Here is a 15,610-nt window from a genome sequence, read left to right as displayed (position 1 = left end):
CCGGTATGTGATTTAATCCAGAGGTCCCTGATGAACACATTATTGTCAGATAGGTTACAGATGCTAAACACTATCTGAAGTTCATTCCTAGTCATTTATATGTGTCAGGTAAAAGTGAAGTGATTTGAACTGTCAAAATACAGAGTGAACATGAGGGAAAGACCCACTCTCCTTTAACTTTCTACAAATAAATTTAAGTTAGAAACACAAATAAACATGAGTGGCTCTAACATTCAAATGAAGTAAATGAATTGTATAGGAGATTAACCCCTAAACTTTTTTCGTTTGTTTTTAAATTTCTTGACCAGCTCTTAGATGATGATGATGTTTATCATCCTGATCTCGGCACGGTGAAAAGAATGGCATGCAGGGGTTGCTGCGCAAACCTCGGTGCTCCTGGAGAGTCCTGCGTTAGAGGAAGCAGCTGCACGATCTGCTGTGCCGTGGGGTTGTGGTGGGGAGAACCCTCTCTGGCCTCTCCTGGTGCAGGCTCCACGCTGTCAGTGAGGCTCAGCCACGAAGATCTTCAGACAGAGGGAGGAGGGGATCTGAGGTCAGTGCGAGCCTCCCCTGCTCCTGCCCACCCACCCCGCCTGAGCGCTCTACCCACCACCCTGCTTGTCAGCACACCCAAGCTCCTGGGGGATTCGGGCTCCTAGAGCGGGCTGATCAGCAGGGCTCTGGGCAGTGGTCAGGAATTTGTCGTGCCCCTCATTGTGGTCACCCACAAGCCACAACACCTGTCCCTGCAGCTCCAGCAGGTTCACCTGGAGGGAGGGGTGCTTAGCTGTCATGCTGGTGCTGGCGCCCAAGTTCACCCCCACCCCCACCCCCGCAGAGATGGCCCCATGCAGGGCTCTGTGGGTCTCCCCACACACAGACTCACCCCCAGTCCCTGGGGTCCTCTGAGATGAAGCCACTGGGTGAGCCAGGGGCTGGCAGCACACCCTTTGCTATTCCTGGGCACTGGCTCCAGCGTCGTTGAAAAATGCCACCTGAAGGCAAGAGGTGAGTATTCTTGTAGGGACATACACAGAACAACCGGGTCAGGGAGGTGGAGCACAGCCCCTTCCCTTGGGGCTCAGAGTGTGCACCTGTTGGTCACAGTGAAATGGTGTTTGACCACTGGCTCCCAGAAGGAGTGAAAGTCCACAGAAATCAGAAGGCAGGGAAACCAAGAACATAAGGGGATCTGGGAGGGACCAGCGAGGAAGGTGACAAAGTAGGGGCAGGGAAAGTCAGGCTCACCTGACCTCCCGGCTCTCCCGGTCCTCTGGGATGTCCTGCATGGGCTGAGGTGCCTCCTCCTCCTCACTGTCCAGATGTCCTCCTCCATCTCTTCTAGGAAGTGGCCAGAGGGGTCCTCAGACAACCCAACAAGGGAAGTGGGGGTCCACCTCTGCCCCCACCCTCACTGTGTAGCCCTGAGCCAGCCCATTCCCAGAGGGGAATGAGCTATTCTGTATTATTACTTTTAAGAACCAAGATCTTGCTATACTGCCCAGGCACAGTCCCACTACCGATTGGTGCCGGAGTCCTGACCTGGTCCCTTTCTGATCTGGGCCAGTTCTCCCGTCTTTAGGCAACCTGATGGCCTCCTGCTCCCAGGAGGTCACCATATTGATACCGAACTTAGCGTGGACACCCGGTCGGCATAATGACCAGCTGTGTTAAAGGTCTCTTCCAACTCCTCAATCCTATGCTGCTAACAGTCCCCCTTTCCTCCTGGGGCTCTCGCCTCTTCCTCCGCGTGGTCTCCCATACCTTCCCCAGGGAGAGCCATGAGGCTCAACCTGGCTTTAGCTGCTGTTTCTGCTGGCTGGTAGCTTCCAGGTGCTCCTAAGAGGCCAGGAAAGAGGGTGAGAAGGCACGGAGGTTGCCAGGTTGTCCCTCTCGTGGCCCTGTCCTCAGCAACTCCCTCCCCGGGGTCTCCTGCAACTTTTGGCGGGCCATCTTAGCTACCACTTTGCCTTGAGCTTCCTGCTGCTGCAGCTGGTCCAGGAGCTGGGTCTGCAGCAGTAACTGCCTGTGCAGCACCTCCTCCTCAGAGGTCAGCTGCTGCTAAGCGACCACATACTGCTGCAGGTGACACAGGTACTGGTCTCCCTGCTGCTGCAGACTCTGAGCCTCTTGGCTCTTCAGCTCCACCTGCAGGATGATCCTGGGCATGAGGGCGTTTACTAGCTGGCTTCCAGATTCCTGGCCTATTAATAGGGTAGCAAGGGCACTGTGGTGCTCTGTGGCCTGCCCAGGCCCCTGGTCCCTTGCTCCAGGCCTCAGAGCCTGCCTCCCTTGCCTGGAACCCAATGCATCCTTCCCCAGCCTCAAATCTCACATGCTTTTCCCTATCATTTAAACTGTAGACCACAGACTAGTGGAAAACAGGGGGAGCCAACCAGCATCTGCTAAGTGTACTACACACCTAATGTTTCCATGTATTATCTCATTTAATCCTCAGCACCTCTGCAAGGAAAACGCTAACTTCCTTTTGAAGTTAAAGAAACAGAGACTTTGCCGGGCGCGGTAGCTCAAGCCTGTAATCCCAGCACTTTGGGAGGCCGAGATGGACGGATCACCAGGTCAGGAGATCGAGACCATCCTGGCGAACATGGTGAAACCCCGTCTCTACTAAAAAAATACAAAAAACTAGCCGGGCGAGGTGGCGGGCGCCTGTAGTCCCAGCTACTCAGGAGGCTGAGGTAGGAGAATGGTGTGAACCCGGGAGGCGGAGCTTGCAGTGAGCTGAGATGCAGCCACTGCACTCCAGTCTGGGCGACAGAGCGAGACTGCATCTCAAAAAAAAAAAAAAAAGAAAAACTTAGAAATGCAAAGTAGTTGAATGATAACCAGTAGAACTGAGTCCGGAAACCAGTTTGAGTCTAAGGAGTCTTTTTGGTTTCTGCGTTTTGTTTTGTTTTCAGACAGTGTCACTCTGTGTCCCAGGCTGGAGTCCAGTGGTGCGATCTCAGCTCACTGCAACCTCTACCTCCCAGGCTCAAATGATTCTCATATCTCAGCCTCCTGAGTAGCTGGGATGACAGGCATGCACCACCAGGCCTAGGTAATTGGGGTTTTTTTTGAAATTTTAGTAGAGATGAGGTTTTGCCATGTCAACCAGGCTGGTCTCAAACTCCTGACCTCAAGTGATTCTCCTGCCTCAGCCTCCCAAAGTGGTGGGACTACAGGCGTCAGCCACCACACCCAACATAAGGAGCCTCTTATACCACTGTCTCTTCCCCTGTGACTGGGGGGCTCCATGGCTCTAGCTGGGATGATGATATCCAGACCTGGGGGGAGCCCAGGGCTCCCCACCTCTAAAAGTCAGAGAGAAAGATGCAAGAAACGTAATAGGACTGCCCTGGAGAGTGCTGGGGTCACCTGCCCCCAGGTTGCAGCTGCCTCTGGCCTGGCGCCTCCCTTCCCCAGAGGCTGGTGCCCGCCTCCCAGCCCTTCTTGGATGGGTCAGAGGTTACCGTGTCTTTCAGCTCGCCCAGCGTCTTCAGCTCCTTTACTTGAGGCTCCAACTGCAGTGCGCTCTTGTTCTCATTGTTCTGGACAGAGAGAAGCAATCATTGGCCACCCGCTATAGCTGGAGACCCCAGAACTTGGTGTCTGCCTGCCATGGCACCGGGAAGGGTGGAGGCAGGTTAGAAAAATCATCCCCTCTCTCCCACAGCCATCAGAGCGGGGCTCTGGCTCACAGGTGCCTTTAGAAGTACCATTTCATGTGAGGGCTACAATGCCCCATTTTACAGGTGGGGAAACAAAGGCCTGGAGGGCTAAGGAAGAGGGCAGGCTCCCCAGGTGGGGCAACCCACCGGCTCCTCGAAGCTACTGTGTGGCTCCGCCTGCTGCTCGTAGAGGGCTTCCCACCCCAGCTCCAGCATCCTCTCCAGCTCCCGCAGTGTCTCCTGCTCCCACAGCCTCTGATCCTGCTCCCGCAGCCTCTCCTGTTCCAGCAGCTCCTCCACTTGGTCCAGCAGCTGCTCCTCCTCCAGCAGCCTCTTCTGCTCCTCCTGTTGCCTGTCCCGTTCCAAAAGCTTCTCCACCTGCTCCAGCAGCCTCTCCTGCTCCCGCAGTCTCTCATCCTGCTCCCGCAACCTCTCCTGTTCCAACAGTTCCTCCACCTGGTCCAGCAGCCTCCCCTGGTCCAGCAGCCCCTCCTGTTCCTCCTGCCACCTCTCCTGTTCCAATAGCTTCTCCACCTGCTCCAACAGCCTCTCCTGCTCTGGAAGCCTCTCCTCCTCCCGCAGCCTCTCATCCTGCTCCCGCAGCCTCTCCTCTTCCAGGAGCTTCTCTACCTGGTTCAGCAGCCTCTCATGCTCTAGCAGCTTCTCCTCCTCCTCCTCCCGTCTCTCCTGTTCCAACAGCTTTTTCACCTCCTCCAGCAGCCTCTCCTGCTCTGGCAGCCACTCCTGCTCCCGTATCCTCTCCTCCTGCTCATGTATCCTCTTCTCCTGCTCATGTATCCTCTCCTCCTGCTCACGTATCCTCTCCTCCTGCTCATGTATCCTCTTCTCCTGCTCATGTATCCTCTCCTCCTGCTCACGTATCCTCTCCTCCTGCTCATGTAGCTTCTCCTCCTGCTCATGTATCCTCTCATCCTGCTCATGTATCCTCTCCTGCTCGTGTATCCTCTCCTCCTGCTCACGTATCCTCTCCTCCTGCTCATGTATCCTCTCCTCCTGCCCAGATAGCCTCTCCTCCTGCTCACGTATCCTCTCCTCCTGCTCACGTATCCTCTCCTCCTGCTCATGTGTCCTCTCCTCCTGCTCACGTATCCTCTCCTCCTGCTCATGTAGCTTCTCCTCCTGCTCACGTATCCTCTCTTCCTGCTCACGTATCCTCTCCTCCTGCTCATGTAGCTTCTCCTCCTGCTCACGTATCCTCTCCTCCTGCCCAGATATCCTCTCCTCCTGCTCATGTAGCTTCTCCTCCTGCTCACGTATCCTCTCCTCCTGCTCACGTATCCTCTCCTCCTGCTCATGTATCCTCTCCTCCTGCCCACGTATCCTCTCCTCCTGCTCATGTATCCTCTCCTCCTGTCTCCTGTTCAGGAGACTCAACATCTGATTGTTTTCCACCTCGGCCTGAAGCTGTCTTCCCAGACTCTCCAGCTCCTTCCTTAGGTGTTTGGTCTCATCTTGTAGCTGCTCCACCTCAGAGGGCCCTCCTGGGGAATCTGGGGCCCGGGGTTCAGCTGAGAAAGGAAGCAGACAATAAGGGTCTCTGGATTCTCAAAAAAAAAAAAAAAAAAAAAAAAAAAAAAAAATCCTCCCATTGGTGCAGAGCTCCTCCTCTCAGGCTTCCCAAACTTGGCCTCACTGCTAAGGATTCCTCGCACCCAGATGGTAGCCAATCTTCCAAGCCACTTTCAATGGAGAGCACTGTGGGTGGCTGACAATGGGCACTCCTCCCTCTTTGCTGATGGGGACACCAAGGCTCAAGCAGATGACAAGGCTTGCAGTCTCCTGGCACAGACCTCTCTCCCTCTGCCTCAAAGCCCTTCCATCCACCCACCTCCCTGGGGCATTCTAAGCCACCCCCACAGCCCTCTGATGCCGGTCCTGCTCCCAGGTCACGCCAGCCCCATCTTACCCCTCTGGTGTTTGAGTTTGAACAAGCTCCTCCCAAGCTTCTGTACCCGATGTATCTCACGCTTCTCCTCCTTCAATGTGTGAACCTGCCCAAAGCACAGGGCAAAAGGGCCTTGGTGATAGGGGCTGAACCTCTAGAGACAGAGTTTGAGAAAGGCCCCCCCGTTCTGCCAGCTTGTGATTTAGAAAGGTGCGTTCATTCAACAAACATGTGCTGAGCACCTACAGGCCAGGTATGGTTCTTCACAGCAGAGATAGAAGACAGAAAAGGACAGACAGGAGCCCTTGGCCCTGAGGTTTCCATTCTAGGGGCCTTTAAATCTTGGACTCCCAGAGCGAACAGCGACCTTTGACACTCTCTACCTCGTCCAGAAACAGGAGCCCAAGGAGGAGAGAAGGCTTGTCCAGACTCAAAAAGCAAATTAGGGACTGAGTCAGGGCAGAAATACAGGCCCCTGACAAACAGCCAGGCTAGTGCTTCCCTGAGAGGCAACAACCCCAGGGCATGTGTGGCAAGGAGTCGAGCAGGGGTGTCTGGAGAAGAGAGAGTCAGCAAAGAGGGCAGTGCAGAAGAGCCATGCTGCACGGTCTGTGCTCTGGGGTCCATCCAGGTGAGGCCTGGGTGCCCCAGCTCCCCATTTACCCTTGGCACCAGGGGCCCCTAGACCCTTTCTTCAGGGCCTCAAGGGGAAACGAGTCCAGGTTTGGCAGCGTGGAATCAGAGGATGCCACTGGACCCTTCCCAGTGAATGGATGTTTTCACTGGGTTGACTGATTATTGCGGAGCTTTGAGTCAGGGGTTCCTGCTAGTTCTTGGTACTGGCTCTGAGGTGCATGCAGAGAGGAGGAGTTGGAGGATTGCGGGGAGGGGTAGAGAGAAGAATCATTAGAGCTGGGGAGGGGTGTGTCTGGGCTGTCTCAGCTGGGAGAGGGGCAGCCAGCCCCTGCTGTGGGAGGAGGTTGGAGGGCTGGCCTGCAGGGTCACTGAACCTCGGCCCAGGGCCTCTTACCTGCAGATCTTTCAGGTTAGTAGATGACACAGGGCCCTCCCCGTAGACACCTGTTGCTGACTACAAGAGACGAGAGTGCACATGGAGATGTTCTGTCCCCCTCAGTGTCTAAGCCCTCTGACTTCCTTTCTTCCCCATCAACTGACAAAAGTTTCTTTTCTGCCTATCTTGGACCTTTTGTCCCATAACTCCTTTGTGCCAACTTCTCTCATGGTTTTTATCACCCCACCATCCCACCCTGGGGCCCTTTCAGTGACTCCTAAAGGGACAGCCTGATGGCAAGTGACTCTTCTCATTGGCCTGGCTTCCCCTTGAGACTGGGAGTGAGAAAACTCAAACAGCAATGACCATTTCGTGGGTGTCCTGGGTGTTTACAGCAGGCCATGTACTAAGGAGTCTCAGAAAAACAACAATAACAAATCTCATTTAAACTTCACAAATAGATGTTTAAAAATCCCACCTCTATTATACAGATTTGAAAAGAGAGACCCGAAGATCTCAAGCAACTTGCCCTAAATCATATCTTAATGAATCCCTAATCAATCATTAGCAGATGGAGAGGCAGGATTCAAACCCAGAATTCTTAACCAGTGCCCAACAGTCCATCCACAATCTTAACAGTTTTCCTCTACTGCCCCTTAGGCCCCCTGTCCCCAGGAGCCTGGCCAGCCAAGACTCACATCCCCAGGTGAGCGGTAACCACCAGAAGCGGCGGTGTCAGGGCTACTGCCATTGATTTTCTTTTTCCTGTTAGCTCCTGCTGGAACGCCAGGGCTCTTCCTCTGCCAATATTCTTTTAACTGTGGGAAAGAAGAGCAGTGACACTCATGAGAACTATCAGCCCCTACAGCCACACCCTCCTTCACAGTTTTGACAAAATACTCTTCTACATCATCTGATTTAATGCCACCACCAACTGTACAAGGTGTTGTCACAATCCTTTAGTGACTGAGAGGGATTGATATCATGGCTAGAAAAAAAAAAAGAAATGAAATAGTTAATACTGGAACTTAAGCTCCGTCTTCTGACTCCAAGCTCTGGGGTTTTGCCATGAATCAGCAGCTGCCAGAGACCAAAACCAGGGGCGGAGTTAGAACAGTAAACATGAAGGAGGCAGGAACTGTATGCCGTGTGGTTTAGAGTCATACATCCTCACATGTCCGTTAGTGTGAAGAAGTGCACCAGTACCTCTCACACTTTCATGTCAATGTGTCCTCATGGCAGAAGGCAGCTTTCCTGTTAAATCTGGGAATTTTTCAGAAAGAGGACCACCCAAGCCTGATTTCAGAGAGAAGTCTGGTATATGCTTAGAAACCTATGTGACTGTCATCCCTAAGGACATTAATGTTTGATCTGAAGAGAATCAAGGGAAACTGATGCTTCAGAAAGATGTCCCACATTCATCCTGTGGCACTCAAAGTACCCCAGGTTGAGATGATATGAGGAAGAGTCAAGCTATCTAGTTCAGCTTCCCAAGATCTATTCCACTGAAGATGAGCAAATCTCACTTCAGAGACCACTGACTGAAGGGCGGTCTGGTCCCAGAACCGTGGAGAACTCAGAAAAGAATGTTAAAGTCTCTCTGCAAAGTAGAAGCCTGGGAGAAAACCAAACTAAGCCCATTCTCCCATGGCCACCCAGAGATACTGTCAAGGTTTTGAGCACACAGGGGAAGTGCTGTCAAGGTTTTTCCCACTGTCAGTGTCTCTGTGAAGGGAGTAAGGCGGCCTGAAACCTCTTGTTCCTGGGTCCCATAGTCCCCATTCCCCTTCCAACTGGAAATTTGTGCTGTGACCAGAGGATCCGGAAATGGGGTGAGAAAACTTAGGAGACTGGGTTGTAAGATCAACGGCTGGTCTTGCAGCAGTAATGGCAGTTCCTAGGAGGACTGTGACATCACTACATTCCATTCCTCCCAGTGGAGAGGACCACATCAGCGTGATGCCCGAGTCGCCACTCCATGATGGGGGAGGGAAACACAGGGTTCGGACCCAGGTCCTTGGAGACACCAGCCGAAGGAGCCCAGGGAGGTGGAGCTTGGGGCAGCAGGAGGGGAGGGCAGAGTCCGCAGTAGGGAGCCCCGGGAATCACCAGCCAAAAGTCACCCAAGGATGACTGGCAACGGTGGGGCCTGGGACTGGGGTACCCAGGTCCTGGGAGACGCAAGCCCAAAGAGCCCAGGAAGGTCAGGCTTGGGGCAGCAGGAGGTGAGGGCCGAGTATGGAGCGGGGTGCCCGCGGTGTCACCCGCCCAAAGTCACGCTGGGGTAAAGATCGGCAAGGGCAGGGATTGGGCTGCTTGCTGAAGGGGTGGGGCTGACTGACAAGAATTTGGTGAGGGGGAGCCCAGAGTCACTGGTGTTGGGGGTCCCATTCCGGTATGCCTGAGGAATAGTATGGGCTCTGGCAATGGTCTTGTCATCGGAGAGGATCTGTGGTTGGGTTGGGGGTTATGACCTGGTGCATTTTACCTTTTTCTTGGCTGCGGTGAATTTTCCCTGTCGTGTTTTTTCTGACATCATGGGGTGTGGAGGGAGGCGGGGTTGGGGTCACATCAGCGAAATCCCAGTGAGCACGGCTGAATGCTTCCAGTCACCTACCAGGCCGCTGTGCAACTGAGCCAGAGGAGGCGTAACCAGGGCCCCACTAGAACTCAGAAGAGGGGCGTGGCCTTAATGCTGCAAGCCCATTGGTCAGTGAGAAAGATGAAAGGGAAAGGAAGCGTGGCCAGGCGGCAGGGTGTCCAGAGGGACCTGTGGCATCACAAGGAAAGCTGCCCATTCAACCGCTCTCCCCGCTCTACTCAGAAGGAGGGGAGGGGCCTTCTCTGGGAGAGGCAAGGGTCTGGCTTTTGCTTTAAAAGCTTTAAAACTGTAAAAAATAAACTTAAAAATGTATACATGTGTATACTTTATATATATGTGTGTCTGTGTGTGTATATCTATGCGTTCCTCCAGAGCTGTCTTCATTATCCAGCTTCTATGCAAAGTCTATGATTTTGGACTATATTTTTCATCTTCATATGGAGTATAAGAATTACCAGTATCACCTTAACTGAGATACAGATCCTATAAAAATGGAAAATTCATAGCATGCTTGATGATTAAGGAAGTAGACTATAGTATCCAACATTCCAATAAGACAAAATAATCACAGTGATTTCTCTTTTTTGGAAGAACATTTCTCTTATTCTCCTACATTACGAAGATTTTTTTTTTTTAATGATAAACATGTCTAATATCTTTAAAAACACAAAGCTTTTGGGCCGGGTGCAGTGGTTCACACCTGTAATGCCATCACTGTGGGAGGCCGAGGTGGGTGGATCGCCTGAGGTCAGGAGTTCAAGACAAATATGGCCAACATGATGAAACCCTGTCTGTACTAAAAATACAAAAACTAGCCAGATGTGGTGGTGGGTGCCTGTAATCCCAGCTATTTGGTCGGCTGAGGCAGGAGAATTACCTGAACCCAGGAGACAGAGGTTGCAGTGAGCCAAGCTCACGCCCCTGCACTTCAGCCTGGGCAACAGAGCAAGACTCCATCTCAAAAGAAATAAAATAAAAGACAAAATAAGTAAGAACACAAAGCTTTCAATTTAATAAGCACTTAAAACTCTCTACTTGTTTAAGAGAAATACAAGTCCCAGTATTCTAGATCACCTGACCTCTCTAAGCCTTGCAAATGAAACTGAATTTCTCACTTGATACTTGGCTATGATTTGCAATCATGAAAACCAAGAATTATGTCACTGTGTACTGCTTGTTACCTGAATTCCACACTAGGCTGAGATCAAGGGTTGAATCTTTCATGATTTTCTCCATAACCTGTGTGCTTCTTATCCCAGACCAAACTAAGTTTTTTTCTAGAATTCTACAGTTTACAATTAATAGACAAGAGTGGTTTTCAAAATGTAGTCTATGGACTAACAGCACCAGCAGCACCTGAGATCTTTTTATAAGTGCACGTTCTCAGGTCCCACCCTGGGCCTGGTGAATCAGAAACTCTGGAGTAGGGCTCAGCAGTCTGTGCTGCAGTAGTCCCTCCAGGTGTTCAAGAACCTCTGGCATACGGCAGGCAGAAAAATATGTTTCCTTCTGTAGGTCCAAGCCAGGGATACCATATGTTCTGCCTTGTTATACAACAATGACATGCAATTAAAAGACATAAATCTCCTTCCTACTCCCACCCTCCATCCAACGTGTTTTATTTTTATGAGTTCAATTAGAAAGCAAGTGGCAATCAGAGATTTAGTCTAAAATATATATTTACAAGTGTCAGTTCTCATCCAGCCTGATCTCATACAAAACCATTTATGTCCTCTTACACTTCAAGTTTGAAAAATGTATCTTCACAATGTGAGACTCAGGCACACTAGCAGTTCTATCATAAAACACCAAGTAGATTGGAATGTTCAACCTTACTAGAGAAGAAAAGTGGAATCACTGGCTATATTTCCAATTTGCATTCAACAGGAAATTTGAGTTTTTTTCACCTTCATACTTCCAATTTAATAGAATTAAACCAGAATACGCCATTCTTTCAAAGCCTCTAGCCAGGCAAAGTTTTACCATATTATTTCTTGTTTTCCATGGATATAAAGCAGATTCCTGGTAGGCACATTTTGTATACCTGCAAAGATGCAGAACTAAACAGTTCCATCTGTTCAACATTGAAACAAAAGTCCTGTAAACCTCAGATGGTGAGTGCAATACTTCAGCATTAGCCCCAAAGCCTCAAATATGAAAGATACCAAGAACGCCACTAGCAATCAAAACTAAACTCTCGACTAGGAGCAGTAGTTCATGCCTGTAATCCCAGCACTTTGGCAAACTAAGGTGGGAGGATTACTTGAAGTCAGGAGTTCAAGATTAACCTGGGCAGCATAGCGAATTCACGTCTCCACAAAAAATTTTAAAAATTAGCTGGGCCTGGTGGCACACAGCTGTAGTCCTAGCTACTTTGCAGGCTGAGGTGGGAAAATTGCTTGAGCGCAGGAGTTCGAGGCTGCAGTAGCTATGATTATGGCACTGCACTCCAGCCTGGGTGACAGAGCGAAACTTAGATAATTACATTTTCTCCTGCTCCTGTTTACCCAGAAATCCCTCAGTTAAAAGGCTTTCAAATTTGGCAGGATAAAAATTAAGTGAAAAGTGACTTTGGAGCTTGGCTAGTGAAAGAAAGAAAGAAATGAAAGATAGAAGAAAAGAAGGGAGGAAGGAAGGAAGGAGGAAGGGAGGGAGGGAGAGAGGGAACAAAGAAAGAGAAAGAAAGGAAAGGATGAAAGAGAGAGAGAGAAAGAAAGAAAGAGAGAAAGACAGAGGAAAGAATAGGAAAGAAAGAAAGAAAGAAAGAGAAAGAAAGAAAGAAAGAAAGAAAGGAAGGAAGGGAGAGAAAGAGGGAAAAAGGGAGGAAAAAGCAAAGAATGGCAAGGAAGGAAGAAGGAGAAAGAAAGAATGCAGAAAGAAAGAAAGAAGGAAAAGAAAGGAGAGGAAAGGAAAGGGAAGGGAAATAAAGGAAGAAAAACTGAAATGACAAATTACTTAATGGGAGAAAGTTTTTGTAACCTCAATGACAGATAAAAGGTTTGTATCCTCAGTCTATAAAGAAATCTTTAAAATTATTAAGAAAAGAAAAACAAATGAATTTCAACTAATAATGGGCAATGGAGAAACTGGCACTTCTCACAAGAATAAAAATGGCCAATGGCATATAGAAAGATTCAAAAGCACTAGAAATCAAAAAATTGTCATGAAAACAGTGAGATTTTCTGTATAAAGGCAGGAAAGATGATAAATGGAAGGGGCAACCTGGAGCTCTGTCCTTGTTAGTGGGAGTATAACCTGGGTCACTTTTCCTGGAGGATAATTTGAAAATTTCAATGAAAAACCCTAAAAATTATTTTCCTCCAGAAATTCTACTTCTGTGAATTCAGTCCAAAAATGCTTGCTCGAGTCCATTAAAATGTATATATAAGAAAATTCGGCCAGGCGCGGTGGCTCAAGCCTGTAATCCCAGCACTTTGGGAGGCCGAGATGGGCGGATCACAAGGTTAGGAGATCCAGACCATCCTGGCTAACACGGTGAAACCCCGTCTCTACTAAAAAATACAAAAAGCTAGCCGGGCGAGGTGGCGGGCGTCTGTAATCCCAGCTACTTGGGAGGCTGAGGCAGGAGAATGGCATAAACCTGAGAGGCGGAGCTTGCAGTGAGCTGAGATCCGGCTAGTGCACTCCAGACTGGGCGACAGAGTGAGACTCCGTCTCAAAAAAAAAAAAAAAAAAAAAAAAAAAAAAAAAAAATTCACCTCTGGGGTGGCAATGGTTAACTTAATATACACCCAGCTATTAAAAATGATGATGCCAGGATATATTTACTGCCACAGAAATATACTCAAAATATACTAAGTGACAAAAGACTATATATATGATTCTACTTTTTAAAAGGTTTATATGCATAAAAACATATAAAAAGCAACAAACCAGAATGCTCTGAGTGACAAATTAAAGATTTTTCCTAATATTTGTCATGCAAATTATTACAAAAAGAATGATTTCCTTTATAATCAGGGAGAATTGTTATTTGCATGTATTTGTATTTAAATCTCTTTTCTTTTTCTTATTTTTTCTCCTGTATGTATCCCATGTAGGCTGGAATCCCTGCCTCTTGAGGTAAATCAGCCCGTTGTTGGGAAGTGCACTACATAAAGCTGCCCCATCCTCCTTTACTTTAAGAGATCTGGAGACATTTTTGTTTCAAATTGTTTGATTGTTCTCAGGTTATTTTTTTTTATGTATGAAATTGAGGAAAAGACAAAGGAAAGGCTGACTCCCTACCCTCCTGGGGCTACTCTTCCAATTTTTGCTGCTATTGTTATGTATTAATATTCACTGGGTACCAAAAAGATGGGCAGCCCCTTAGATCCTTTGTTCTTATCTCTTTGTCATAATCCTACTTCATTCCTCATTCCTTCATTCACTTATTTTTAAAAGGGTCATGTGTACAAATACATAGTTCAGAAAATTTTAAATATATCTATAAAAGTATGTGGCAAAATCGGCTGGGCGCGGTGGCTCAAGCCTGTAATCCCAGCACTTTGGGAGGCCGAGACGGGCGGATCACGAGGTCAGGAGATCGAGACCATCCTGGCTAACACGGTGAAACCCCGTCTCTACTAAAAAATACAAAAATCTAGCCGGGCGAGGTGGCGGGCGCCTGTAGTCCCAGCTGCTCGGGAGGCTGAGGCAGGAGAATGGCGTAAACCCAGGAGGCGGAGCTTGCAGTGAGCTGAGATCCGGCCACTGCAGTCCAGCCTGGGCAACAGAGCAAGACTCCGTCTCAAAAAAAAAAAAAAAAAAAAAAAAAAAAAAAGTATGTGGCAAAAAGTATGTGGCAAAATCCCATTCACAGTCTTATTCTCCTTCCACAGCCACTTTTTTTTTTTTTTTTAAGGAAATATCACTACAGTGTAATTATTCCCAGAATTCAATGCCCGTATTTGTAAATTGTTCCAGATAATCTGCCAACAACCTGAGAATGTTATGTTTTTTCCCTAAAACTTCCATCTATTACTGAGTGTCTACAATCATAGTTAACTCAATTGCGATGTGACCTCTGGTCAAGCCCATTCATAGCTTTTATTTTAGGTGATATTTTTTGTTTGTTTGTTTGTTTGTTTTGAGATGGAGTCTTGCTCTGTTGCCCAGGTTGGAGTTCAGTGGCATGATCTCGGCTCACTGCAAGCTCCGCCTCCCAGGTTTATACCATTCTTCTGCCTCAGCCTCTCCAGTAGCTGGGACTACAGGCGTCCACCACCACAGTCAGCTAATTTTTTTTTTTTTTTTTGGTATTTTTAGTAGAGACAGGGTTTCACCTTGTTAGCCAGGATGGTCTTGATATCCTGACCTCATGATCCGCCTGCCTCAGCCTGCCAAAGTGCTGGAATTACAGGCATGAGCCACCACTCTCAGTCTATTTTAGATTATTTTTAATTTTAATTTTTGATTTTGAAAGTTTCCTTTTTGTTTTTTAATCTAGCAGTGTCTGGTAAACTTCAACATTTCTATATCCCTGTGTCTTTGCACCTACTGGTCTCTGCTTGGAATAATATCTCAAGGTTTTATTCACCTGGAAAAATTTCTACTCACCCTTAAAGAATCATCTTAAATAGGCTGGGCGTGGTGGCTCATGCCTGTAATCCCAGCACTTTGGGAGGCCAAGGTGGGCACAACACTGAGGTCAATAGTTTGAGACTAGCCTGGCCAACATGGTGAAACCTCGTCTTTACTAAAAATACAAAAAATAGCTGGGTATGGTGGTTGATGCCTGTAATCCCAGCTACTCAGTAGACTGAGGCAGAAGAATCGCTTGAACCTCAGAGGCAGAAGTTGCAGGGAGCTGAGATCACACCATTGCACTCCATCTTGGGTGACAGAGTGAGACTTCATCTCAAAAAAAAAAAAAAAAAAAAAAAAAAGCTTAAATAATACCTTCTCTGAGAAGCCTTTATATCTTCCTATTCTTTCAGTAAGAGTTAACAATTCCTCAACTCTTGAAACATTTGTGCCTCTATTACTGTGTATCAGTCACTGAACTGAGTGCCTAGCATAGAAATATGAAACTGTAGACCCTGCCCTCACAGAGCTCATGGTCCAATATGGAAAACAGCCATAAGAACAAATAACCACACTATCTTCCTTGCAACCCACCAGGGCCTAACACATCACATCACTACTTTTGAAATTAGGAAACAGGCTCAGAAGTCCAAGAGCTTGACCAATGTAACTCAGCTGTTAGGTAGCAGAACCAGGTTGGTATGATTCTTCTTCAATATCCTGTCAGTTACATAGGTAAGTGGCCTCAAAATCAACAAAAGACAAGTAGAGGTGGACATGCATCAATGGAGAGAGGCTCAAAAGGATGACTTTATACACAACAACAGAACAGAAATGTTCTGGAAGTATGTCTGTGGATGTGAAGTAGGAGGGGGCACACCAGATTTCACCTC

General features: G+C 48.4%; 2 protein-coding genes across 2 annotated transcripts; both read right to left on the bottom strand.

Moving 5' to 3' along the window:
* Window positions 1–366: 366 nt before the first annotated feature.
* Window positions 367–1,619, bottom strand: LOC126959252 (golgin subfamily A member 6C-like). Its single transcript, XM_050798166.1, has 4 exons — window positions 1,543–1,619; window positions 1,249–1,341; window positions 887–995; window positions 367–767 (listed from the first exon to the last, which is right to left on the bottom strand). The coding sequence occupies exons 1-4, from the start codon at window positions 1,617–1,619 to the stop codon at window positions 603–605; spliced, it is 444 nt and encodes a 147-aa protein (XP_050654123.1). The 3' UTR covers window positions 367–602.
* Window positions 1,253–9,392, bottom strand: LOC126958064 (golgin subfamily A member 6-like protein 4). The gene is made up of 10 exons (XM_050796158.1): window positions 9,078–9,392; window positions 7,288–7,407; window positions 6,608–6,667; window positions 5,599–5,683; window positions 4,694–5,200; window positions 4,380–4,423; window positions 3,819–4,127; window positions 3,474–3,551; window positions 1,765–1,839; window positions 1,253–1,341 (listed from the first exon to the last, which is right to left on the bottom strand). Exons 1-9 carry the CDS (start codon window positions 9,126–9,128, stop codon window positions 1,789–1,791), a joined length of 1,305 nt encoding a protein of 434 aa, XP_050652115.1. The 5' UTR covers window positions 9,129–9,392; the 3' UTR covers window positions 1,253–1,341; window positions 1,765–1,788.
* Window positions 9,393–15,610: the final 6,218 nt, after the last annotated feature.

This window comes from Macaca thibetana, chromosome 7 (assembly GCF_024542745.1).
Source record: "Macaca thibetana thibetana isolate TM-01 chromosome 7, ASM2454274v1, whole genome shotgun sequence".
Classification (NCBI taxonomy): Eukaryota; Metazoa; Chordata; class Mammalia; order Primates; family Cercopithecidae; genus Macaca; species Macaca thibetana.
This window is presented reverse-complemented; position numbering and strand designations above follow the sequence as displayed.

Coding starts and splice junctions, on each gene's coding strand:
- LOC126959252 (XM_050798166.1), bottom strand. CDS start 1,619: ATGGTGACCTCCTGGGAGCAGGAGGCCATCAGGTTGCCTAAAGACGGG. Junction 1,342..1,542: donor CCAGATCAGAAAGGGACCAG/GTCAGGACTCCG, acceptor GCCACTTCCTAG/AAGAGATGGAGGAGGACATC. Junction 768..886: donor GAGGACCCCAGGGACTGGGG/GTGAGTCTGTGT, acceptor CCCTCCCTCCAG/GTGAACCTGCTGGAGCTGCA.
- LOC126958064 (XM_050796158.1), bottom strand. CDS start 9,128: ATGATGTCAGAAAAAACACGACAGGGAAAATTCACCGCAGCCAAGAAA. Junction 5,201..5,598: donor CAAACTCAAACACCAGAGGG/GTAAGATGGGGC, acceptor TTCCTTTCTCAG/CTGAACCCCGGGCCCCAGAT. Junction 4,128..4,379: donor AGGAGAGGCTGCTGGAGGAG/GTGAAAAAGCTG, acceptor CTGCTGGACCAG/GTGGAGGAACTGTTGGAACA.